This window comes from Hydra vulgaris, chromosome 09 (assembly GCF_038396675.1).
Source record: "Hydra vulgaris chromosome 09, alternate assembly HydraT2T_AEP".
Taxonomy (NCBI): Eukaryota; Metazoa; Cnidaria; class Hydrozoa; order Anthoathecata; family Hydridae; genus Hydra; species Hydra vulgaris.
In genome coordinates, this window is record NC_088928.1 from 60516330 (window position 1) to 60543268 (window position 26939).

Consider the following 26939-nt stretch of genomic DNA (forward strand, 5'->3'; position numbering starts at 1 on the left):
CCTGCGTTAACTTGTTATTTATATGTTAAAATATTTAAAGTAGGCTCCAAATTCAAAAATGTGTGATTTTAACTTATGATTTTTAGACTAAGAAAGGGTTTTCCCTCAGTTTTTTGATTTTTTTTGAAAGTTCAACATATACTTCCTTAATAAAAAAAGAAACTTAACGTTCAGTAGTCTCATTGCTTTTAAAATTAGCTTAAAAATCAGAAAATTCCAATAATGACTTCTTAAGTGTTAAAAGGTCAAAAGTTTGACCGACTATAACTCAGGAACTACAAATATTTTGATATATATATATATATATATATATATATATATATATATATATATATATATATATATATATATATATATATATATATATATATATATATATATATGTATATATATATATATATATATATATATATATATATATATATATATATATATATATATATATATATATATATATATATATATTTATATATATAGGCTTCTTTTTTAGCCTACCAGCATTACTAGTGTTTTTTTTTTTAACTTTATTCAGGTGCCCCAAGAAGTCTTTACGGTCTTATCACAGAACACCGCGGATGATCATTTAATTGACCCTAAATCAGGTCGCCGAGGACCTCATATTTTTAAATAAACGGTAAATGATTAAATTAAGGTGGAAATTTGATTTTAAGAATCGACAAAATATAAATCATTCTCGAGGCTGTCCATTAATTACATCAATAAAATAGGTAAAGGGGGTCTAAAAATGATGTTTATTTTCTACTTTAAATATATTTAGGGGAGCTGGATAATAAAGTGTTGACAAAATATGGGGGATTTCTGGAAGTTTGACTAGCAGAGGGTGAGGGGGGGGGAAGAGGCAAAAATTGCCTAATAATTGTTGATATAATTTATGGACAGTCCTTACAAGGCAGGGTATATACCTAAAATATTAAAATTTTATGTCATATTTTTATTTACGTAAATAGAGTTTGAAATATATAATGGCGTTGGAAAAAGCTTTACCATGTTTGAGAAATTATTTAATGAAGCCTGGATGTGTGTATATGATAAGACTTTTAGCGATTTCTCTTAGTAAGAGAAAACGCGGAAAAAAAAATCTAAACAAAATTATTTTATGATTACATAAAAAATATATCAGATAAATTTAAAACATATTTAATGATGATAAAATATATTTTGATATTACATTATTAATATATTTACTAAATATATTTAGTTATACTAAATAATTTTGTATATGTTTAACATATTTTCAATATATTTAATAATATTAATTAATAAGTACATGTAAAAAAAAGTTACAAATAAAAGTATTGATACAATAAAATTAATGGCATAATAAAATTTAAAGTTACATATACAAATTTAAGTTAAGTGGCATAATATAATTTTAAGTTATATATATATATATATATATATATATATATATATATATATATATATATATATATATATATATATATATAATATATATAAATTAAGTCAGTGTATTCTACAAATCGATGTGCTCAATGTTCTTTAATAACAGAGCAATAGTAAATTAGTAAAAACACTTATCTAATTTTTTTCTTCAACAGCATGTTTCTCCATCAGTAGGTTCATCAGGAAGCTGATGAACTTCCTGAGCAACCTACTGATGGAGAAACATGTTGTTGAAGAAAAAAATTAGATGAGTGTTTTTTACTGATATATATATATATATATATATATATATATATATATATATATATATATATATATATATATATATATATATATATATATATATATATATATATATATATATATATATATATATATATATATATATATATATATATATATAGATATATAGATATATAAATCAGTGTGTGTATGTGGGTGTGTGTGTGTGTGTGTGTGTGTTTCAAAATCTAAAATAATTTATGCATAAAAAAAATATAAAATCTTTACATAAATTTATATGTATATTTTATTTTTATTCCTAGATCATTCAGTTATTTAAAATATAATTACATTTTGTTTTAATGGAATCAAAAGGCAATCTGTTTGGTTATGGTAGTTCTATATATCCTCCTATATTTGAAAATGAACCCCCTCCACTTGATGAAGAAATTCCTATAAATGATGATTGGTGCAACTTTGACTCAAATCTTGCAACAAGTCATAAAAATATAGAGGAGTTTTATGATTGGACATCTAATAAATATGATAATGAATTTGATGATAAAATAGTTATATGTGACAATGCAATGCCAATGAAAATAAAAGCTGAAAAAGATTTCATAAAGAACGATTGGTGTGACTTTAGTTTACCTGTTGCAAAAAATCATGAAAGCATAGAAGGATTTTCTAATCAGAAATTTGACAAAGAATGTGATGGTAAAACATTTTTATGTGATGATTCAATACCAATAAAACAATTTTCATTTGAAGATAATGAGAAAGTTGAGTGTGTAGGTACTTCAATGCTTGACAAAAAATCATTTGACTTAAACCAAGTAAACACTTTAAATAATTTGAATAGTACACTTTTTGCTGGATCTGCTAATAATTTTCAATCTGAAAAAGAGGGTCCAGTTCTAAAATCTGGAGCGTCGTCATCACACCATGATAATAAAGAGTTATATAGTCAATCATGTTACAAAAAAGTGACAAGTGAATACAATGATGTATTTAATACTAAAAATTCTTTAAATGATATTATAAAAACTATTTCTCTTGCTAAAATATCTCCTAATGAAAAGGAAGAGTTATTAGAATCAAATTTTATTGATAAGGATTTTATGTTTACAGCATTACATGAAAAAAAGTCTGTATCAGATATAGAAGATTCTTGTAGCCATGGTTATACTGAGTGTAATAATAGTAATAATTTGAATTCTACTGAAGAATTTCAAAATTGTCCTGATTCACATTCAGTTTCATTATTAGATAAATTAGATGAACATTTATGTAACAGTGAATTAACGAAAAATAACAACAAATCTCTTGAAGAGAATTTGAAATGTTGTAACAATACTCATGTTTCAACAGTTAATGATGATTTACCCATTGTTACCACTAGTAGTGTTGCAACTGTTAACATAATAACTCTTGATATTTGCAACAAAGAGTTAACCACCAGTGGTGTTATTATACCTGATACAACCACTAATGATGATGCATTAAAATATCATATTTTAAATCTACCTGCTGAGAGTTCTGAAAAAATTCAAGGAGGCTTGAGAGTTTCTAATCAGATATCAGAGTTTTGTGAATTTGGAAAGTTTGATCCAAGTAACTTAAATGCATTTCAATCAAAAGAAACTGATTTTTTTAGTACTGAAAATTTACAAAAATCAAAGGAGAGTGTTATTTCAGATAAATTAGAGAAAAATGTTTCTGCTATGATACAACCAGAGTTAGCAGAGTTTCACGATTTTGGAAACTTTGATACTAGCAACTTAGATGCATTTCAATCAAAAGATATCAGTTTTCCTAGTTCTGAAAATTTACAAAAATCAAAGGAGAGTGTTATGCCAGATCAATTAGAAAAAAATATGTCCACTAAGATACAACCAGAGTTTCATGATTTTGGAAACTTTGATGCAAACAATATAGATACATTTCAATCAAAAGAAATCAATTTTCCTAGCTCTGAAAATATACAAAAATCAAAGGAGAGGGTTATTCCACATCAATTAGAAGAAAATGTTTCCACAATGATGCAACCAAAGTTTGCAGAGCTTTGTGATTTTGAAACTTTTGATACTAGTAACATAGATGCATTTCAATCAAAAGAAATTGATTTGCCTGGTTCCGAAAGTTTACAAAAATCAAAGGAGAACATGTCAGATCAATTAGAAAAAAATGTTTCCACAATGATGCAACCAGAGTTTGCAGAGTTTTCTGATTTTGGAAATTTTGATGCAAACAAAATAGATACATTTCAATCAAAAGAAATTGATTTTTCTGGTTCTGAAAGTTTACATAAACCAAAGAAAAGCATTATACCAGATCAATTAGAAGAAAATTTTTCCACCATTATGCAACCAGAGTTTGCAGAGTTTTGTGATTTTGAAACCTCTGATACTAGTAATATAGATGCATTTCAATCGAAAGAAATTGATTTGTCTGGTTCCGAAAGTTTACAAAGATCAAAGGAGAATATAATGTCAGATCAATTAGAAAAAAATGTTTCCACAATGACGCAACCAGAGTTTCTAGAGTTTTCTGATTTTGCAAACTTTGATGCAATAGATACATTTCAATCAAAAGAAATTGGTTTGTCTGATTCTGAAAATTTACATAAATTAGAGGAGAGTATTATACCAGATCAATTAGAAAACAATTTTTCCACAATGATGCAACCAGAGTTTGCAGAGTTTGGTAATTTTGGAAACTTTGATTCAACTCAGTTTTTTGATTCTTCTGCTTTGAAAATAGAGCAAAATTTGAAGGAAAGCATTGTAATACCAAAATTAGAAAAACAAGACTCCATGATGGTAAAATCAGAGTATTCAAATTTTTCTGGATTTGAAAATTCAGGTAATAGTAACTTAAATCCACTATAGCTATAGTGTTCTGATTTATCTGATTTAAACAAATCTTTTTTGTATTTAGTTTCTATTGCAAAAATAAATACATTGGATAAACCTTTTTTTCAACCAATGCTTGATGTTAATGATGAAAAATATAAAATTAATAAAACTGACAAATATATAATATTTGAATTTGGAAAACAGAATGAAAAGGTATAAATTTTTTGTTATTTTGTTGTGTTAATATATATCTTATATAATTTAATGTCACCAACAACTCAAGAGACATCAAAATGTTATGAAGGTTTCAAAATTATACAGCTGATGTACAGTATATGATGTACGTATGATGTATTCATACGTACATACATTCATAAATACATACATACATACATACATACATACATACATACATACATACATACATACATACATACATACATACATACATACATACATACATATATATATATATATATATATATATATATATATATATATATATATATATATATATATATATATATATATCTATAGTTTGTTGTCTTTGGGAAGAGCGGAAGGAAAAAAGTGATTCTTACGCCAACACAGTCACTTTTAATTACTTTTGACTTTCGTCCAACATTTGCGTGTTGGACAAAAGTAAAAACTATTAATTTAATTACAAATAAATCGTTTTCAAAAAAAACCCACAAAAACGCAAATTTATTTGACCAAAATGTTTTAAAAACATTCTGAATGTTTTTAACAATATAAACAATATTTTTATTTTTTTTAATAAAATATTTTTATTTTTAATTTTTTTAATAAAATGTTTTTATTTTTAATTTTTTTAATAAAATATTTTTATTTTTTATTTTTTTTACTGTAAATCATGCGCGGAGTGTTGCTACATCGACTATCTTATAGCCTGACTCGCAAGGGAGTGCTGCTACATCGACTGACAAATAGCCTGCCCCGCAAGGGAGTGCTGCTACATCTACTATCTTTTAGCCTGACCCGCAAGGGAGTGTTGCTACATCGACTGAGGGTTTGGTTGGGGCAGGCAGTCTATCAATTAATAAAAAAAATAATTCCGGTCTTGCATTTTAATTTTTACTTTTTGTCAACAAAATATGGAAAAAATTTTGGACAACATCTACGGGTTGTATATATATATATATATATATATATATATATATATATATATATATATATATATATATATATATATATATATATATATATATATATATATATATATATTATATTATATATAACTACTAAGGTTTTTAGAGGTAGCTTATCAAAACTGTGATATGTTTTAGAATGTTCAGTAGCTCCTAAACTTGTCTAATTTTCATTTTTACTGGGTCTTCGGTACTTGGTACACTTCTTGAAATAATTTTTTAAGTTTTATTTTCTAAATAGTTCTTAGGTTTTATTTTTTCATTCTCAGAATTATAGGTCAATAGTAGATATTCAATTTAATAAATTGTTATTTATCTAAATGTTAAGATAAAATATTTTTTGATCTTAGGGGAAAAAAAAAATGTTCCAAATAGTTTTTAGCTATTTTAATAAGGTAACTTTTTCCTGACATTTTTTTAAAAAAGATCTACAGTTGACTCTTGATATTTTGAATACTCAAGTTTTTATCTAAATTTTGTACTTGCTTGGGCTAAATCCTCTTGATATCTCAATATTTCAAACTTTTTCTTACTTCAATTTTGGTCTCTGGGCCAATTTTCTTTTGTTATCTTGAACTTTTCAAAATATTTTTTAACAAGTGTTTAATTACATTCCTTTTTTTAAAATTCCAATTTTAAAAAGATATTCCTTAAAAATTTTTTAAAATTTGATTTTTTTAATAATTTGATCTTCTGAAAAATATACCTTTAAAAGTTTAATTAATTGTTTGTAATGAAACTTTTTATCAAACGCAAAAATGTGCCGCTGAATCTTACATTGGTTTAGATTGTGGTGTGGTAATCATCCACAATCTAAACCAATGTAACAGGAAACTCGTAACACGGCCATTTTCAAATTTTGTCATAAAAGAGCATTTAAATGTGATGGCAAAAAGTTCAATTTATCTACAAAAAAAAAATCTGTTCTTAGTACTTAACTGTGCTGTTAGGAAACCAATTCTTAACAAAATATAAAATTTCAATTAAATTTAAAACATTTTTACTTTTTTTGTTTTACGCTACTATGAGAAATTAATTTTTTTTTAATTTAGTTTGTAAAAATACCACTCTATTAGTAAATAATTATTGAAAATTGTTCATAGTGTTTTAAATATTTATTGACTATATTTTAGTAAATTCAATTTTAGTATTTGTTAATGTTTCTAATAAATAGTAATTAAATGTTTAAATAGTTGAAATAATTTTTAATCAATATTCACATTACATATTTATTTATTTATTACATTAATATATTTACATATATTAAATCGTAATATTTGTAAAATTAACAAAATAGTTTTATGTCTTGTATTCGAATAACTATTTGAATAAAAAACATAAACATTTAATAAACATTTACTATTATTTTTATTTTAAAATTTTGATATTAATATTAGCAAATCTGTTTATTTAACTTTTACTAAAGGTTAATAATTTTTAAAGTGATTTTAAGGCGCCTTTTAAATTAAAGATATTTAAAGAAGAGATAATTACAGTAAACATAATTTTAAAAGTATTATATTTTTTGATTAAAAAACATATCATATTTAAAAAAATATTTTTAATCATTAAGTATAATTTAAAAAATAACGTTTAATAAATAAGTTACATTTACTATGGGTTATTTTAAACAGAACTTAATAAAACATGGGTTATTTTAAACAGATCTAAATAAAACATGGGTTATTTTAACAGATCTTAATAAAACTTTTAATAAGTTATTTTAATTGTAATTTGTATTATTTTTCAAAGTCAATAAGAATATGGAAAAGAAACAAAACTTGCTAAAGATCAAAAGTTCATTCATTTGAAAATTAAATTTGCGCGATAGTTATTAAGACTGAAATTTTTTACTTTTGTTCATTTATTATCAAAAACAGCTTACTCTTAATTGCCAAAAACTAAAGTTAACTTAACTCTGAATGGATATTTTAAAATCGTTCTATCTTTCGAAAAAGTAAATTTTTTATACAATCCATTGCTTATAAAATTTTGCAACAAGTTTTTAAAATTATGTTTTGTAATGATATTCATTTTTTTTAACTAACGTTCAATTATTAACAGAAGGACAGTTATGTCATTATGTAAAATAGCAATTTCTTTTTAATTCATTTTATTGACCTGAAGAATAAATAAGGTAGCTAAAATAAACTGAATTTTTTTTTCTATTTTTAATAAAAAAGCAAAAAAAAACTAAAAAATTTTTTTTTGGGGACTTTTTTTTGGGTGCCCATACCGCTGCAGCAGTACTAAAACAAGTCTGGGTTCGTCCCTGGCTTTGTTTTTAAAACTTAGTTTTTTCTGCAATGCCTAATATAAAAAAAACTTGCAAACTGCCATGACCAAGTTGTCTAAAATAAAATACTTATGTGTAGAACTGCTTCTCTTAAAGCTTTCAGATTTTGCGCGAGCTATCTGTTTATTCATTATAAACATAACAAGCATTGTTTATTATGTCGTGAAAAAATTTTTTGCATTAGTGTTTCCTTTTGGTTTTTACACTTTCATTTATTTATTAACAACTTTACTTATTTGGTAAAAAAAATTAAACAAATAAAGAGCTATAAATGTTTTTACTGTTTATAAAAATATTTTTTACATTTTCTTACTGTAATAAAAAGCAGGAAGTTAAAAACTTATTACCCCAATTTACGATTTCTTACTGTAATAAAAAGCAGGAAGTTAAAAAATTATTACCACAATTTACAATTTTACAATAAAAGTGTTTATAGTTATAATTTTTTTTAGCGGAATATTTAAAAGAACGTTTTTTTATTTTACTCAAATTGAGACATATTTAAATAATTCATTATAAATAATATATAAAATATATAATTCATTACGTAATATAAAAATTAATATGCAGTAATTTAGTGTGTAATCATTTTATATTATATATATGAATTTGAGCAACATATAAAAAAAGCAGTTATACCACTCAAAAAGAATCTTTTACTTTTTCAAATGTATTTAAAAAAATGCATAATATGATTATATGATAAACTGAATTTTAAATAACATTAATATGATAAACTGAATTTTAAATAACATCTTTAATAGGAAGACTTAACATTGATGAAGAAAAAAATATACAACAAAATATTATCAATTTATTTTTTCAAAATGGCATTTTTATAAGAAACTGATTTTTTATTTAAGAAACCTGTCAGTTAGTCCAATCTAATTTAAAAATGTTCAATTTTTTTTTTCAATTCAATGCTCTTTAAAATTTTTGTTGTTGTTGCAATAACTGTGTATTTAAAAAAGCATTGCAGTTTATTATACAATTATTGTTTTGTTTCAAAAATGACTAAAATGATAATGGTTTTCTTTTATAAGTAACTTGGTGAACTTGACCATAATGTCATTTATGTTATAGTGTTACGCAAAAAAATAAATAGATAAATAAACAATCACATTTTGTAAGCAAAAAAGTCTGAAGCTCAAACTTTGTCTTTTTTATTTGATGTAGTTCGCAAAAGAATTAATAATTTTTCTAATCAATATCTAAAAAAAAAAATGTTTAATATTTATGAAACAATTATACTTTTGCGAGAGTTGCGAATTGCTCCTGTAAACCACTTTTGGGGAGTGTATATATATATATATATATATATATATATATATATATATATATATATATATATATATATATATATATATATATATATATATATATATATATATATATATGTATATATATATATATATAAATATATATATATATATATATATATATATATATATATATATATACAAACACATACACACATATATGTATATACATCTGGGCTGTAGAGTCGAAGTCGTGGAGTTGCAATAATTTTAGCGGAGTCGGAGTCGCTAAACAAAATTGTGACTTTGACTCCAATAGTAAAACTTCTCGGTATTGCACATACATGTAAATAATATTCAATAACCTTATATTCATATTAAACCTTCAAAGAACTTTTCATAAATTTGGCAAAAAAAATTTTTTTAAATTATTGCGTACTATTTTTTAAAGAATTCAAAGAATTTTTCAAAAATTTGTGCTTTGGAGTTGGAGTCAGAGTTGGAGTATATATATATATACATTTATATATATATATATATATATATATATATATATATATATATATACATTTATATATATATATATATATATGTTGTGTACGTGTATATATATATATGTATATATATATATATATATATATATATATATATATATATATATATATATATATATATATTATACATATATTTTGTTTTTCTTTGGTTGCCATCATGTATGTCTTTTAGCAATGTAAAGATCCCACTACACAGTATTTTGTAATTTATAACGGGTTTTTTTGTTTTTCATTTTGTATCCAATGGCTGATGATTGCCGTATAGGCATAAAACTTAAAGTACCATATAAAAAGTTGTTTTTTCTTCGTTAATATATATATATATATATTAGGGATATGACTTTTTAATTTTTTTTCAAATAAAATGTTTCCTGTATCATAAATCGATGAACTTTTACCTAAAATCATGAAAAAAGGCCCAAATAGCTTTCTGCAACAAAAAAAGGTCACCCCCAAAATAAAAATTTGATTTACCATTTTTATACATTCATTTTTGACCGATGTTTTAATCTTAAGCTTAATTCTCAGCTTAATTCTATTTATTTCATTATTTTGTTATGAATTTATAAATATAACGCCACACGTTACCATGGCAACGAAACGGCCGTGTGCCGGCAAATACTTGGAATTGTTATGTGATGACGTCATTGTGTTACCACGGTGATATAGACGACTGTAACAGACTGTAGAAGATTATAGAACTTAGTAGAACATTCTGGAAGCTCTAAATAATTATATAAGCGAGCTGCTGTCAGAGCTCAGTGTTGATAATGTGAATAGTTCTATGAAGTACTCTGCGTGTAACTGAGCTAATAAGGAACTACTGTAGCGAACTAAAGACGCTGTAAGTGTACGAAGTATAAGTAGTTGTAGCATTATCGTTAGGATACGGACTGGATTATCGAACTGTTATCAACATTGACTGGATTATCGAACTATAATTGGATTACTATACAGTTAAAGTATTTTATTAATTAAACGACTTTATTAAACGGATATTTACGCTCAGCTATCCGTAAAGTCGTAACAATATTATATGATGTCTCACAAGAAAAGTCATACCACAGTAACAAAGAACAAGAAGACTTGGACTAAAAATTTGGTGAGATTTCAAGAGTCACACAGAAGAAGAGGAAGCGTGGCTGTAGAAGAACATTCACTCGATGAAAAATCCAGAATACCACTTCAATTGCAGATCGTAGGAAGATACCAGTTTCTCGGAGCATATGTTAAAGGAAGAAAAGAACGAATAGACCAAATTTCTAAGGAAATTACAAAATTGTGGGACAATAAACTGAATTTTCCACGTGTGTCTGATCAAGTGATAAGAGCAAAGCTTATGAAGGTGCTGAAGGTCTATGATGAATGTGTCAAGCGTGGAAAATATGATGTTCTCAATGCATTATTTGACATCACGAAAGTGAATGGCCAGTGGTTATCCTCGGAAGATAAACGTCTATACCACCTACAAAAAGAAAGTAAAGGACAGGTGGGGTACTCAACAGGACAAGTGGCAAGTAAAGAAACCATTCACCCTTCCAAGAGAAGGAAAGTCCAGTCTGGAACAGCAATACCTTCCACATCACAAGTCCTGTCTACCACAGACAGTGGTACTGAATCTGAAAACTGCAAAAGTAAGAGTGAAGATGATGAAGACGACGACGGTGATAAAGACGATGATGAGGACACTCAGAAAAAAACTAGAAAGCACTACAAAAGTAAATTTGCTGTAAGTATGGTTACATCAAGTGGAGTTTCCACAAAGAAAGCTGCTAAAATATGCAATGTATTATCACAACAAGGTATTGATATTCCAACTCCAAGTCAATCAGCAATTTACAAGTCCATATTCAAAGAGGCAGGTAAATTAAAAAAAGAAATGATACAACAACTTAAAATGGAACAGTGGTCCTTACACTTTGACGGCAAACGAATAGATGATAAGGAATATCAGGTAGTTGTACTTCAGAATGAAAGAACTGACGTGAAACTTGATGCACTGCGTTTAAAAGATGGCAAAGCTGAAACTGTTGCTGAAAAAATTGCCAAACTTATTGATGAATACAATTTGTGGAATTCAATTAAGATGATCATTACTGATACAACAAACGTCAATACTGGGAAGAGAAATGGAGTTGTTGTGAAGTTGCAACGTATGTTTAAATTAAAGGGTGTCACAATACCACAATTTATCGGTTGTCAGCATCACGTACTAGACAGGATTCTCCGTCTGGTGATGGACGAAGAACTTGGGGGTGATACCAAATCTCCAAACATTGAATACCCATTTGTGTCTGAACTGTTGAATAAGTATGATGAACTGAAGGATAAGTTTGTGAATGGAACTGTAGAAATTCTTGATAAATCAGGGTGGAGAGACGATATGAAGTTTTTGTACCGTTTAACAAGAGTGTTTAGGTTCTATGAAGAACAAAGAAACTTCCCTCTGATTCACTTTCAGAACATTCCTAATATGAGCAATGCCAGATGGAACTCAAGAGCCATTCTCGCCATTCTGGCATTCATTCTTATGCCTGAAGCGAGAAAGAATTTGGAGAAGGTTTGCAGGTTCATTTCATATGAGTGGGCAGAACATTGGTTTAGTAGTCAAAAGTACAATGACAATGACTTCAAGAATTTATCTGATGTATTGAAGCCTTACAAAAAGGCATTGCAGTCATTCAAAAATCACTGGAAGAAAGAGCCATCCGTCATCGACATACCACGAAGTAATCAGATAGCTGAACGTGCAATCAAGGTGATGCAAGACCTGTATGCTTCCTGCAGAAAGAAAGACAAACTGCAACTTCGATTCATTCTAAGTAATAAGCGCTAGACTCTTTATGAGACGTGAGCATCATGTGACCCATGTACTAAACACAGTAGGCCTATAGACACAGACAGTTATGTATATTGTTGTACTAGACGCTTTGATACTGTTAATTTTGTAATACTTGTATAATTATATATCACATAATGTTTTTTGTTATATCACAGTACATGTTGCATAAATAAATAAAATAACAACAGGAGTATGACTCTTACAACATCTTCAGCCTTTAATATTCATTTACTGTACAAAAGTGTACCTATTGAAAATTCGATTTTTTGGTTTTGGGGTGACCTTTTTTCAAAATATGTCAAAATGAAACATCTATTCGTTCTTTTTACATAAAAGTTCATTGAATTACGATACAGGCCTAGTAGGTTGCAAAAAAGTCATATCCCTAATATATATATATATATATATATATATATATATATATATATATATATATATATATATATATATATATATATATATATATATATATATATATATATATATATATGTATATTGCTCTATTTGAAATATCTTTTTAATATTGAGCACTCTTTTACATTTATGAGTTTTGTTTTATTATTTTAATACAAAACAGTCTTAAATATCAATATACATATATATATATATATATATATATATATATATATATATATATATATATATATATATATATATATATATATATGCGGCTTTGGTGTTGTGGTAGAGCACTCGCTTTATAAGCGAGAGGTTCCGAGTTCGATCCCCACTACATTCCTGATAGTACCGCGCTCAACTTGTTTCTCTGTGCAGCGACCTTGTTCGTCAAGGTTTGTGTTTCGGAGTTATAGAGTTGAGAGAGGCTTATAACCACAATTAAGTAGCCTCCTCATCTGTAGTGGCCTTCTTGGCCTTGGGGAGGTGAATTGACAAAAAAAATACATATGTATATATATACATATATATATATGTATATATATATATATATATATATATATGTATATATATATATATATATATATATATATATATATATATATATATATATATATATATATATATATATATATATATATATATATATATATATATATATATATATATATATATATATATATATATATATGTATATATATTAGAGTGATTCTTTTTTTTTAAGTTTCAAATTTTGATTGTCCTACCTTTATATATACAAATAATTACTACCAAATATGGGCTCATTTGGAAAAAATTTAGAGGTAGCTCAATTCTCCCTAGTTCCCTTTGGGAGCGAGGCATACTGTAGAAGGGGTTTTCTTTTACCGGGTATGTGTAACTCTTTTCTCTTTATGACCCTGTGTGGTCCTTTATGCACTTTGTTGCTTGTTTTCTCTTGTTGGCTCTTCTGGCCTGTTTATTCCTTCCCATTTATTGGTTGGTTAAATCAACTTAAATGGTATTCTATTAAATGGTAATGCACATGGTAATCTGAATGAAATTCTTTTTTAAAACAAATTAATACAATCTGCAATATAAGGTAACTTTGAATAATGTGAATTTCTTTTTATTTTAGAATATAGAAAAATGCCAGTAGCAACTGGATCTAAACACAGGTGTATCTACTTGGAGATTCTGTGGCTGAACTCACAGGAAGTAAGCTTCCATCTTTGTGTATGGCTCTTGGTTTGTTTTTGTATCACCACATAGACCTGAAAGAAACTGTTTGACAATCATCATCTGTTACAGTTAATGAGATTGCTAAGTTTTGGCAGAAAGCTCGAATTCCGATGAGTGAACATTGAAATTTCCATACAAAACTGGAACAATCGTTTGAAGAATGGCGTTTGCTAAAAAAAAACAAAGGAAGAAAATCTGCAACTCAGCAAGCAAGAGAGGATTCTTTTATCTCCAGATTAGATGATTTATTTGATTTGGCTCATACTAATTGCTGTGAGCATGATTAACATTCAAGAAGACAAAGACTTCTTGTTTGCACAGTGAGAGAATAAAAGGCGAGGATCAATGGCCGAATTAGATCTAACTTTGACAATGAAAGAAAAAAGGGCAGCCGAAAGAAAAAGGAAACTGGATTTCAGGCGTCAACAAATGGAGGATCAGAATATGCAGTACATACAGACTGCAACTAAAAGTTGCTCATCATCCAAAGAAGATAGTTCAAATTAAATAAATTGTAGATAGATTAAATAAATTGTAGATAAATTGAAGATAGTTCAAATTAAATAAACTGAAGATGAGAGTGCCGCTGGAGCAGTTGGAGGCACCACATTTTGTACTCCAGCAAAAAGAAAGAGGGGCACAAAATCTGTTGTTACACCAGGTCTCAGTTGCTCTAGACAGAACCAAATTATCTCACCGCAAAGCTGCATTTGTTATTGCTAAAACAGCTAGAAGTTTGGGTCAAAATATTGACAATCTTGCCATAAATCGAGATTCAATACGCTGACAAAGGCAGGAGCATGGAGCCCAGAGATCAGTAAGTTTAAAAAAACTCATTCCTCATTTGACTGGCAAAGAAAAAGTGGATTGTCTGCCAGTATTGGTTTCTGGCAAAGGTGTTTCTCAACTTTTAACTGTTGCTAAGCTGTTATCTGGAACTGGGGAGGCTTAAGCTTCTGCCGTCTTATGGGCAATTGAAGATTGGAATATAACCAATAGCATCTGAGCAATGTGTTTTGATACGACAAGTTCCAATGCAGGCAGAATTGCTGGTGCGTATGTTCTTCTGGAGCAAAAGCTTGGCAAGGAGCTTCTGTACTTTGCATTCCGACATCATATTATGGAACTCATCATTGGTACCGTCTTACAAGTATGCATGGGGTCAACATCTGCTCCAGAGGTTCTTCTCTTTAAGAGATTTCAAGAGAAATGGGGATTAATGGACACTGACAAATATAAAACTGGAATGGCAAGTGATGTAGCTGATCTAGTGGAAGATATTCGAGAGGGCACAATCGAATTTTGTAACAAGAATCTTCAACAAAATCAACCTAGAGATGACTACAGGGAGTTTTTAGAACTCGTCATTATCTTTCTTGGTGCCATACCTGAAAGAAGAATTTGGTTTATGAGACCAAAAAATGACTTATGGCGAGTGCCATGCAGAATGAAGATTTAGAACAAGATCACACCAAAAGGCTTAGTGTTTCAATGGATGTATTAAGAAACAAGAATTTGGAAGATTTTGTAACTGCCAAATCTATGAAATTTCAATGATGGAATTACCAGATGGATTTCTAAATGTTGATCCTGAATTATGGAATGAATGTGACGATTTCAAACAAGCAACAGAGAAGGTAAAATTATTGAGGGGTAAACAATCATGCAGAACAAGGAGTTGCACTAATCCAGGAGTATAGTGGACTTATCACTCGTGATAAATCCCAGCTTCAGTTTCTGCTACAAGTTGTGGAAGAACATCGTCGAGCCTACCCAGACAGCCAAAAGCAAACTTTGGCAAAGAAGCCAGCAAAAGAGTAGAACATTTAAACTCAAGAGTTATTGTTAATTAATTTTAAAGTTCATATTTTTAATCAAAAATTTTATATTGCATAACATGACAATAATTGCGTATTTTACACAATACTTGTACGACGTAAATTTTGTATCATCTCAAAAATATAGTTTGTGAAATTAATAAACTTATTAAATTTGTTTATGTTTAATCTATGATTGTCAAAAATTATAACATTTTATGATTACTGTGATGTAACAAGAAATGAAAAATAATCGTTAATTTATTCTTTATCTGTCAAATTTTTTAAAACTTTCTAAACTTTGGAGCACTTGAACATAAATATAAATATTTTTTGCTGAAATTTTTATGGGAGTGTTTTCTAATTGAAAGGAACAATTTAAAAAGGTAGGACCATCAAAATTAAAAAAAAAATTTTACTCGCTAAAATAAGCTCCACCCTAATATATATAATATAATATAAAAATGTAGCGGTTATCTGTCTGTCTGTGGACATTTTTGTTTTCCAAGGTAAACTTTAAAACTATGTTTTCGAATGTTACGTAGAAAAAAAGTAAAAAATATGAACTCTGTTTATAATCCATCTGAATGTGATCTTAGCAAAAAAAACAATTTAATAAAGATTTATGGTCATTTTAGTGAGGAAAAAAAAAAGTTTTTAAATTAAAAAAAAAGCGCCATTGCAATTTATGTGATGTCTCTTGACATCAAATTAACATTTACAACTTTTGAATTAATAAAAAGTTGTGAAAATCAGATAATTTAAAAAATTATTATTTTTTATTAAATTTTTTTTTTTGCTTTTTCAACTTTTACTTTTAAATTTTTTATTGTATTATTGTATTTTATATAAAGGTGGGCTACATGCTTAGGTAGTAGCTATGTAGTATGTATGAGTGGGGTATATAGTAACTATATAACAGGTTATGTAATAGGTATATAAAAGGTTGTGTTGTAGCACTTGAAAAAAAGCCATGTATTGGGCGAGTACCCGCAAGCTATGTAGTACCTATATATTGGGCTGTTTAAAAGCTATATATAGTGGGCTATGTAGTAGTTATATCCTAAAAGTATAAAATAAAAATTACAGCCAAATTTAAACTTGAACTAATTCTTTCATTTGATTGGGTAGGCTATCCTACAAATTAAATCAATGTGGATAACTTTTGACTTGATATTGCTAAAGTTAAGTAATGTATTAATTAAATTTTTTTTTACTTTTGCAACTTTTGTTTTTACGGCACTAATGGTAGCGTCAAATATTTTATAAAAATTTATATAAAACATATTGTATTATATATTTTATATTGGTAGGCATTAGTGATGTGCCATCGGCTAATGTCGATTGTGGCTAATAATAGGTTTAATGTATTTATTTAAGGGTATTATAATAATATTAAAGATTTAAGTTACATATTTAACATGTTCCTATTCATCAGAAGTGATTCGACCTACTAGCCTATGTTATTGGTAACCAGCAACCAATTAATTGGCTTAACCATTGGCCGATTAATCGGCCGATGGTATCGGTTGATTAATCGGCATTGGCCGATGCATCGGTATTGACTATTAACCCAAACTAAACAGGTGCAAAGCACACCTTATATATGCAAGTTGCATAACTAATATTAGGATATTACCTTTATATACATACATTAAACCCTGTAATTAGCCTTAATCGGCCTTTGGCAATGGCACATCACTAGTAGGCATGTAGCAGGTTGTTTTGTTTTTTCATAGCTACTGCATAAATATGTAGCAGGCTGCATACTTATGTAGTAGCAATGTTTCAGAACACAGGCTATGTAGTAGCTATGTAGCTGGCTATGTAGTAGCTATGAGTGTGTTACTTAATTGCTATATAACAGGTTATGTAATAGCTGTATAAAAGGGTAATGTTAAATTATGTTGAATCTTTGCTATGTAGTGGGTGGGTAGCCTGCAGGCTATGTAGTACCTGCTATGTAGCTTGCTATATAGTAGCTGTATAGGGAGCTATGTAGTAACTATGTCTTAGAAAGAATAAAAATTTATTAATTCTTATTTAAAGCATTAACTAATTATTCCTGCGAATGCGCGGGCTATTTTACTAGTATATATATAATTTAACGTACAATCAGGATGTAATTTGGAAAATGCACTAAACTATTATTTCATAAAATCATTTAAATTTTGAAAAAGCATTTTAAAAAGTTTTATGATTTATATGCTTCTATAATTTGCTTTGTTGGCGAATATTATAAATGGTGTAAATTATATATATATATTCATTTTTTGACTTATTTAAATTTATTTTACTGGTGATGAAAATCTTTTTTTTCATAAATGATTGAAGTACTTATTTTATTACTATTTTCATAAAAAAAAGTTCATATATTACAGACCTTGTTTTAAAGTGTTAAGTTTAGAGTGATTTAGGTACGCCTTAAGTGATTTTTACTTAAGCAGTAAGTGATTTCGGTTAAGCTACTTTTTATCATTATTTAACTTTAATATTATACTATAAGCGGTAAGATAAAAGAAGTAATTAATTTTAAAAAAGTCACATTAACTTTTGAATGACGCTTATGCAAAAATATTTGTTACAAAAGTTTAAATGACAATTATTTTGATATAAGCGCTATCTAAATAAAAATTTAAATAATAAATTTTTTCATCAGTAAATATTTACTAATGAAAAAAACTCAGATAAAATTAAAAAGTTTATTTTTATTTTTTATTTGCTTGATCATAAAAACATAAATTAACTCTGATAAAAATATATATGATTTAATTTAAAACTAATTTAATAAAAGTATATAATTTTATTCTGATTAAAAAAAAAGAAGTTTAATTTAGATTTAAAAAGTATATAATTTAATTTTGATTTAAATAATATATTTAAGTTTATTAAAATTAAAGTTAATGCTTTGGGTTTAACTTAACTGTCATATCTATTTAAAAATATTAATATTGTTCAAATTTTAAATTTTATTATTTCTTAAAAAAAAATCAATTTATTTTTATCGCAATTGCTTTTCGTTTTTCCTTCTTAAACATTTTTTTTTTGGACTCAAAATTAAATTTTAAATATATGGCTGCATCAAAAGTTTGCACAAAATGTAAGTTAAATTTTTTTTTTATAACTAATTTAAATCACAGCAATTATTTTTTAATAAACAATATATTCAGCGATGTAATTTTAATAATAAACTAATAAACTTTAAATAAATAAAGTAAATAAATTAATGTAATTTTTTTATTTGTTACTCTCTAATTTTTTTAAAATAAAAAATCATTTGTAGTTAAAAAGCCGCTATTAGAAATTTAAGAAATAATCATTTTAAAAACTCAAAAATTTAACATATTTTAATTCATTTATGCAAATGTCGAGAAAAGAAAGAAATTTGTTAATACCAAACATTTTTAAAAATGCAGTATTAAATTTAATTATTTAATATTTATAAAAAAACAACAAAAAAACATTCTTTTATAGTAATAAAAAAGCTGTTAAATAACACTTGACTCATTTTGCAGTAATTAATATTATTGCTGTAATTTAAAAAACTTAATGTCTTAAAAAAATAAAAAATAAAGCATTAAGCATTTTTTATTTAAAACATTAAATAAAAAATGCTTAATGCATTAACCTAATGCGGCCTGTATTATTTAAATAATAATATATAAAAATTGCTGTATTTAACTAAAGAACATTTTTTCTTTCAATTTTACTTTGTCATTTTGTTTTTTTGTTTTTAAATCTTTTTATTTATTTTCTTGAAAGTTTTTGCTGTAAGTTGCAAAAAATGAGTGATTTTTAAATAAATTTAAAGTTACTACTTGCACGTTAGCGCTATTTTTTCTATAAGGATTATATATAAAATTAAAAAAATAAATATATTGAGTAAAAATCTTGTTTTATGTAACATTTTTTTTTTTAAAATCTGATTCACTCCCAACAAGGCTGCAAACAACCACTATTAATTTGGGAGTTACTAGAAAAATAATAGAGTTATGGAGCTAGGAAATGGTTGACAGAAGACTTAAAAAGTTGAAGGTTGTATGAATGAGGAAAACATGAAGCTGAGAGAGAGAGAGAGTTCCAAAGTGTTGAGGTGCAGGGAAAAAAATTAGACAAATAAAAGTATTTAGAGCATGCAGGGACAGATACAGTAAAATAATGAGACTTTGCTGAATGATGAGTCAAGCGAGAATGAGTTTTAATTGATGGAACTAGAAATGATAGCTCCTTTGAGCAGCGACCATGATAGTGTTTGATGATAGAAAAGAGAAAGAGATGCAACTTTATGATGATGGTAAAAGGCCCAAATTTAGCAGGTAGAGTGGGTCCAACTACATTTACAATGTGTATTTGGACCTTTTCAAGAAGAGAAAGAGCATCATTAGAAGAACCAGCCCAAATATGACATTAGTATTCCATACAGGGACAAATAAGAGATTTGTAGAGGTAGAGAATGGAATCACCTTAGCAGAGAGAAAATGGCAAGTATGATAAAGAGAAGCAACCTTAGCAGATGCTAATTTAGCAATCGATTATATTTTTGGTTTCCATAAGAGGTCATTAGTAAACATTATTTCAAGAAGACCTAAAGGAGAGGACTCAGTGAGAGGGTTGCCATTCATTAATTTAAAAATTTCAACAATACTGCGATTGTTATTTGCAGTAAACTGCTGAGTTTTGTTGCGGTTAAAATTTACAAGCCACTGTGAGCCCCAATCTGTTACAGAAATGAGATCAGATTCAAGATCAGCTGCCTGTTCTAAGCATTGGTAATTTTTATAGTAGTGTTTCATTAAACAATTGTCTTCTTATTATTAAGTGTTGAGTTTAAATAGTGCACACAAGAATTAATAACATTACTAATATTAGCAATTTTTAAAATGATTTTAATGAGCAGAAATGATATGTACATTATTTTTCTTCTTTAAAGTCATTAACTTTAAAGTTTGATTTTTTTGTTTTATTATTTTTTTAAATGTTGAGTGAAACTAATAAAATTTTCTTTTCCAACTTTTTTATTTATTTTTTCAACTGAACTTTTTTATTTATTTTTCTTTTACCGCCTTAAGCAAAGTCATTTCAATAAATAAATTTTTTAATTTATTTAAAATATTAATTGCGTGTTGGTACATTTCATTTTGTTTATGTTGTTTATGTAACATAAGTAATTTTTATAGTAGAATTTCATAGTATTAAGTTTAAACTTTTTCAATATTTTATAAAAATTGTTTTAAAATTAAAAAAAAAATTTCAGCATTAAATTACTTTGTTTAAAATTATTATTTAACAATTTAAAAGCATTAAATTTTTAAAATTGTTTTTGTATTTATAAAGTTCATTAATGAAGAAATAATACTATGATAAAAATTTAAACAAAGAAAAAATTAAAAATTTTAAATTAGTGTGTTAGCCAGTATAATTTTTTTTTTTAAATTTTAAGTGGAGTGTACTACAGTTGTGCGGTACTACCAGGGATGTGAAGTGAATTGATCGCTCGCATTCAATTTCTTACTTTCCACGCTGTATACATGTGTATATATATATATATATATATATATATATATATATATATATATATATATATATATATATATATATATATATATATATATATATATATTAATATTAAAGACTGGAAAAAGTTTGAAAACTTTTTTTTTAATTATTTGATAGACTAACTAAACTTTTTATTATTTGATAGACTGCCTTCCCAAACCCTCAGTCAATGTAGTGGCACTTCCTTTTAGCAGCAGGCTATAAGATAGTCAAATTAGCAGCAGGCTACGATATTATAAATAAAGGTTATAAAAAATTTATAGATAGATTTTGTAAGTTACCTATAAGATGTTATTCTTAAACTTAATTTATGTTCAGAAATAAATTACATCAAAAGAACTTAACGCAATATTGAAATAATGAGAAACAAAAAAATTTAAATACATTTGTGAAAAGAATTCTCTTAAACAAAAATTTTCTCCTTTTTTATTAGAAAAAAAAGTTTTTTATTATCTTTCACATTTAATCTATGATGAAGAACTTTATGTTTTATGTAATGAATTGGAATATATAAACAGTTTTTTGAAGGAGTTTATGTGGAAAATATTATACAGTAATTAATTGTTGTAAAAAACAACTGCAGTTGTGAAATAATTTTTTTTGTGATAAAAAAAACAGATAGTTGAATAATTTTTTTCTACTTTCAAATTTTAACAACTTTTTAATTTAAATTTATTTTATTATATTTAAATTAAATTTATTATTACATATTAGTAAATTTAAATTTATTTAATTTAATCTAACTTTTTAAAAATATTTAAAAAGCTTCGTTACAATTATTTTTTACTTTTAAAGTTTTCAAACTATGTTAAAGAAAAGAAAATTCTTTTTGTCAAATTTTATATAAGCTACTTTTTTATATTTAATTTACATTCAACTATTTTGTTTATTTATAGTTTAAATCAAAAAAAATTTTTCATCTGTTACGAAAGTGCTTATATACAAAAGTTGTTAATGCTTATAACTGTATATAAATGCATTGGCGAATAAACCATAATCGAGCTTGTAGGAAAAATTATTTTAAAGAATTTTTTGAGTAAACTTTATATAACAAATTTTTGAAAAGATTTTTTTAATTTTGAAATTGCTTTTTAATAAAAGTTTTTTCGTTATCATTAATTTTTTAGATTGATCATAGAATTAATGGCTATTAGAAATAATTATCTAGCTTATAAGTAGTTAGCAAAAATTTTGTCAAACTTAAAATGTTGAAAAAAATTCTTGATAATTTTTTATAATTTTTTTAACCATTAAGAAATTCAGCTATGAACAGTTTTTCCCTAAGAAAAAAAGACAAACTATTTAATTAAATGAATGAATTCATTATCATTCAATATCAAATAGTCTTTTTATTAACGTTTAATTTTTATGAATTATAATCTGTTTTTGTCCTCGATTGTATTAATTTTTGGGTGGCCGGTTCTAGACAAGAATTCAGGAAAGCCTTTCTAGGAAAGAAACATGAAAATTCTTGCTATGATAGAAAAAAACATGATTACTTTTTAGGATAGAATAATTGAAGGATAGAAAAGAAGAAAGAAATACATATATTCTTTCTGGCAAAGAAAAATGAAAAACTTGCTAGCAAAGACTTTTTTAGGATAGAAATCGCACAAGTAAAAGTCATTTTCTTTCTAGCAAAGAAAATTGGAAAAACCTACTAGCAAAGAAATTTTAGAAAAGAAATTTTAAAAACGTGCTAGCAAAGAAATTTTAAGAAAGAATTTGTGCGCAATTTGGTAATTACAGTTATGATTTTTAATTGAATAAATGTTAAATAAGTATAATATAATTCTAACAAAATCTTTGTGAAATAATAAAGATTATCTGAAATTTCTGAATCATTCATCAGTGATTCACTTTTATTATAAATGGTAATTCTGTCCTAGCAAGTTTTTTTGGATTAATGAAATAAAATTCTGTCGTAGCAAGTTTTTTAGATTTATTAAATAAAATTCTTTCCAAGCAAGTTGTTTACGTTTATTAAAAAATATTCTTTCTTAGAAAGTATTTCAAGTTTCTTTTCAAAATTTCTGCCAAAAAATATTCTTTTGTAAAAATTCTTTTCTAGTAAGGTTTCTTTATTTCTATCATAAAACATTCTATTCTGAAATTATTCTTTCCTAGTTTTCTATCCTCATTTTATTCTTGTCTAGCATGGCACACCAATTTTTGTAGCAGAAAATAACAACCACCCTAAAAAAAAACTAAAAAAAAAAAAACAGTAAAATAATTATGTAATTTTTTGTTTTTTTGAAAAACATTTTTAAATTTAAAATTTTTTAGATTATTTAGATATTCTCTTACAGATATAGATTTTGTTTTATTTTTTTAGTTTTGGTTTTTTTTTATCTTCATTTTTTTTAGCTTTTGTTAAGCATTTTTTTATATATTATAAAGTGTTTTTTTATAAAGTGTTTTTTTTATAAAGTGTTTTTTTATAAAGTGTTTTTTTTATAAAGTGTTTTTAAAGTGTTTTTTTAAAGTGTTTTTTTTTGAAGCACTTAATAATATATAAAAAAGTAGACAATTTGTCTAAAAAAATTATTTTGTGCGTGGACAAACAAAGTGTGTGATTGCACACAGTTCCTGTAACAGCCTGCCACCTGTTCACCAGCCACTGATGGCGAAATCATTGCTTAGATTTTAGACCCTACATGACCTACTTAAATACATGGCTGGACTTGTTGCTTATAAGTCTGATAATTATTAGGCCAGTTTTTAATCAAGTTTTTTATTTGCCTAAAGTGGTTTTTTTTTTAATTTTCTTTTTCTTTTTTTTATTTTATTTCTTTTAGGTTCTCAAAAGAATTACAACTATAGTTATTGGAATAAAAAAAAAATCTTTTTGTATTATTTATTTGTCTTATAAAATGCCTAAAAAGTGCTGTGTAGTTGCTTACAAAAGCGGTTACAAAAAGAAAAAAAGTTGATGATATTGAAGAGGGTTTTATAACTAAAACAGTATTTAATTTTCCCTCAGACATAGATTTATGCTCCCGGTGGATCAAGTTTATAAACATAATTAATTCGAAACCATCCTAAATTCACTGGAATATGTATTGATCATTTTGAAAAAAAATTTATTAAACTAGGCAAATGAAATACACTAGACTTTACAAAAAATCCTATTCCAACAATTCATAAAAATAAAGATTGTTTTTTAAAGCCTTTACTTCCTAAACCTACAACTTTAAGAAAGATTCCTACAAGAGCTTATTCTCATTAATTGCTAGATGAAACAGTGGTTTTCAAAAAACTGGATAAGATTTGTTCAATTAATGACTTGACAGAACAAGTTTTTCCTCAAAATTTTTGAAAATATATGACGGCGTTATTTATTATCATGTTATTATTGAAAATATAACATCATCAACTAACATTGAAAGCATGTTGATTCAAATCTGCATGTAATATTATATCTCTTCCCTAATGGTTTTTTCAAAACAATAAATTTACACGACAAGTATAAGCATGTTAGAAAATTTAGTTTCTTATATGAGAAATCGGGTTGAAAAAAAAGAAAAATATTTTGAATGAATTTTTCAGTTTTATGTATTATGAATCACATGGCAAAGAGTTATATAGTAATACCTCAAGACAAGCCTACAACTTGTTATTAGATGAATTTACTTTTCCTTCATTTTCATATTTAAAGCATTAACTCAGGGTGGAATCGAACCAATTAAAGCATTAAAATATTTATTAAAAGAACAAAAAATAAGCTCAGATTCAGTTTTGCTAATTGATGAAATGTACTTGCAAAAGAGTGTTCATGGTGCTAAATTTGTTGGAAAAGATGAGAAAACTTTTATTCAGGAGTTTTTATGTTGGTATTAAACTTTCTATACCTTTTGTTGTTAAATGTCCTGAAACAATCATTTCTGGAAATAGGTTGATGGCTGAAATTGATGAGTGTCTAACAAATCTTTTTAATGCTAATTTTAAAATCTGTGCTATCATCACAGACAACCTTTCAATCAATACACTTGCACTTAAAAAACTCATAAAACTACAGTTCTACAGAAAACTTACATTTTATTTGATAATGTACATATTTTAAAAAACATCAGAAATAATCTATTACATTTAAAGAGGTTTATTTTTCCAACATTTAATTTTGATAAATTTGAGGATTCAATTAATGTTGAAGCTGGAGATATTTGTTGACAGTTATTTCACCAAGTTAAAGAAAATGATAACTTACAGCCTACTAATTTAAAGAAAGCTTACAAACATTTCCAACTGGTTTACAACCAGGTAAAAGTAAACAAAGTGTTAAGCTCGCTTTGCAAATTAAGTATAATCAGTATAAAATCTCTAATTAAAGAAACTCTGGCATCAAATGGTTTAATAGTGAAGTACGAGTAAATAATGATGCAAAAGAACTAGAAACAGCTTTACTTTTATTACAAAATGAAATATGAAGAATATGGTTTATGTGAAAGTTCAAAGTAAGTTGCTATTTATGTTGCTGGGTATAAAACAAAAAAAAAATCCAAATTTAAATGCTCTTTGTGTCAAAATCTTCTTCAAACTGACAAAATATCTTCACATTATATGGAGGATCAAACATATTCTACTGTGTTTTCACTAGGTTCAGTTAAACCTCTCAAGGGGAGGTTTAACTGAACCTAGTGAAAACACAGTAGAATATGTTTGATCCTTATTTTGCATATTAGGCATCACTAAAGAATTATTATTAACTAAATATTCCAACAAATTGAAAAGTTCAGCTCTAGCTGTACTTTAAGTGTTCATTTAACTTTTAATAGATAATATCAATTTTTGGATTTGGATAATATTAGCTTTAATATTTGGATATAGCTAGTTTAATAAATAATAATTAAATCATAAAAACTGGTTTTTCGGACTTGTAAGCAACAAGTCCAGCCGTGTATTTAATTAGGCCAGGGACTCTAATTTTAAAAATGGCGATAGTAAGGTTGAAGGTAGTATTGATAAAGATATAAATGTTGAAGCCCTGCCACATGTATCTGATTAATAATTAGAAAAAGGCATTAGAATGCATTTTCTAATGCATTCAAATGTATTTGAAAAACATTCTGAAACTAACTATTGCCATTGAAACCTAAAGATCTAATGAAACCTAAGGATCTAATGAAACCTAAGGATCTAATGAAACCTAAGGATCTAATAAAACCTAAGGATCTAATGAAGATGGAAAAGTTAAATAATTTTAGCTGATATTATTCCAAAAGTTGTAGCTTTTGTTTTAGTAATTTTTTTCTGATAGAAAGTGTTTTTAGTAAAAATTTGATTTTACTTACTATTTTACGTTAAATGAATTATTTTAAAATACT

The 26939-nt window shown here is 26.2% G+C and overlaps 1 protein-coding gene across 2 annotated transcripts in view; it reads left to right on the plus strand.

The window, feature by feature from the left end:
* The first annotated feature begins 1957 nt into the window (after nt 1-1957).
* Nucleotides 1958-26939, plus strand: part of LOC101237799 (putative uncharacterized protein DDB_G0282133) — a 53386-nt gene continuing 28404 nt past the window's right edge. The window contains exons 1-2 of one of the 2 annotated variants that reach the window (XM_065806234.1): nt 1958-4512; nt 4588-4718. In XM_065806234.1, the coding sequence (XP_065662306.1) occupies nt 2010-4512; nt 4588-4718 (2634 nt within the window). In that variant the 5' untranslated portion in view covers nt 1958-2009. The remainder of the gene's footprint in view (nt 4513-4587; nt 4719-26939) is intronic. The other variant, XM_065806235.1, reaches the window with a different exon arrangement.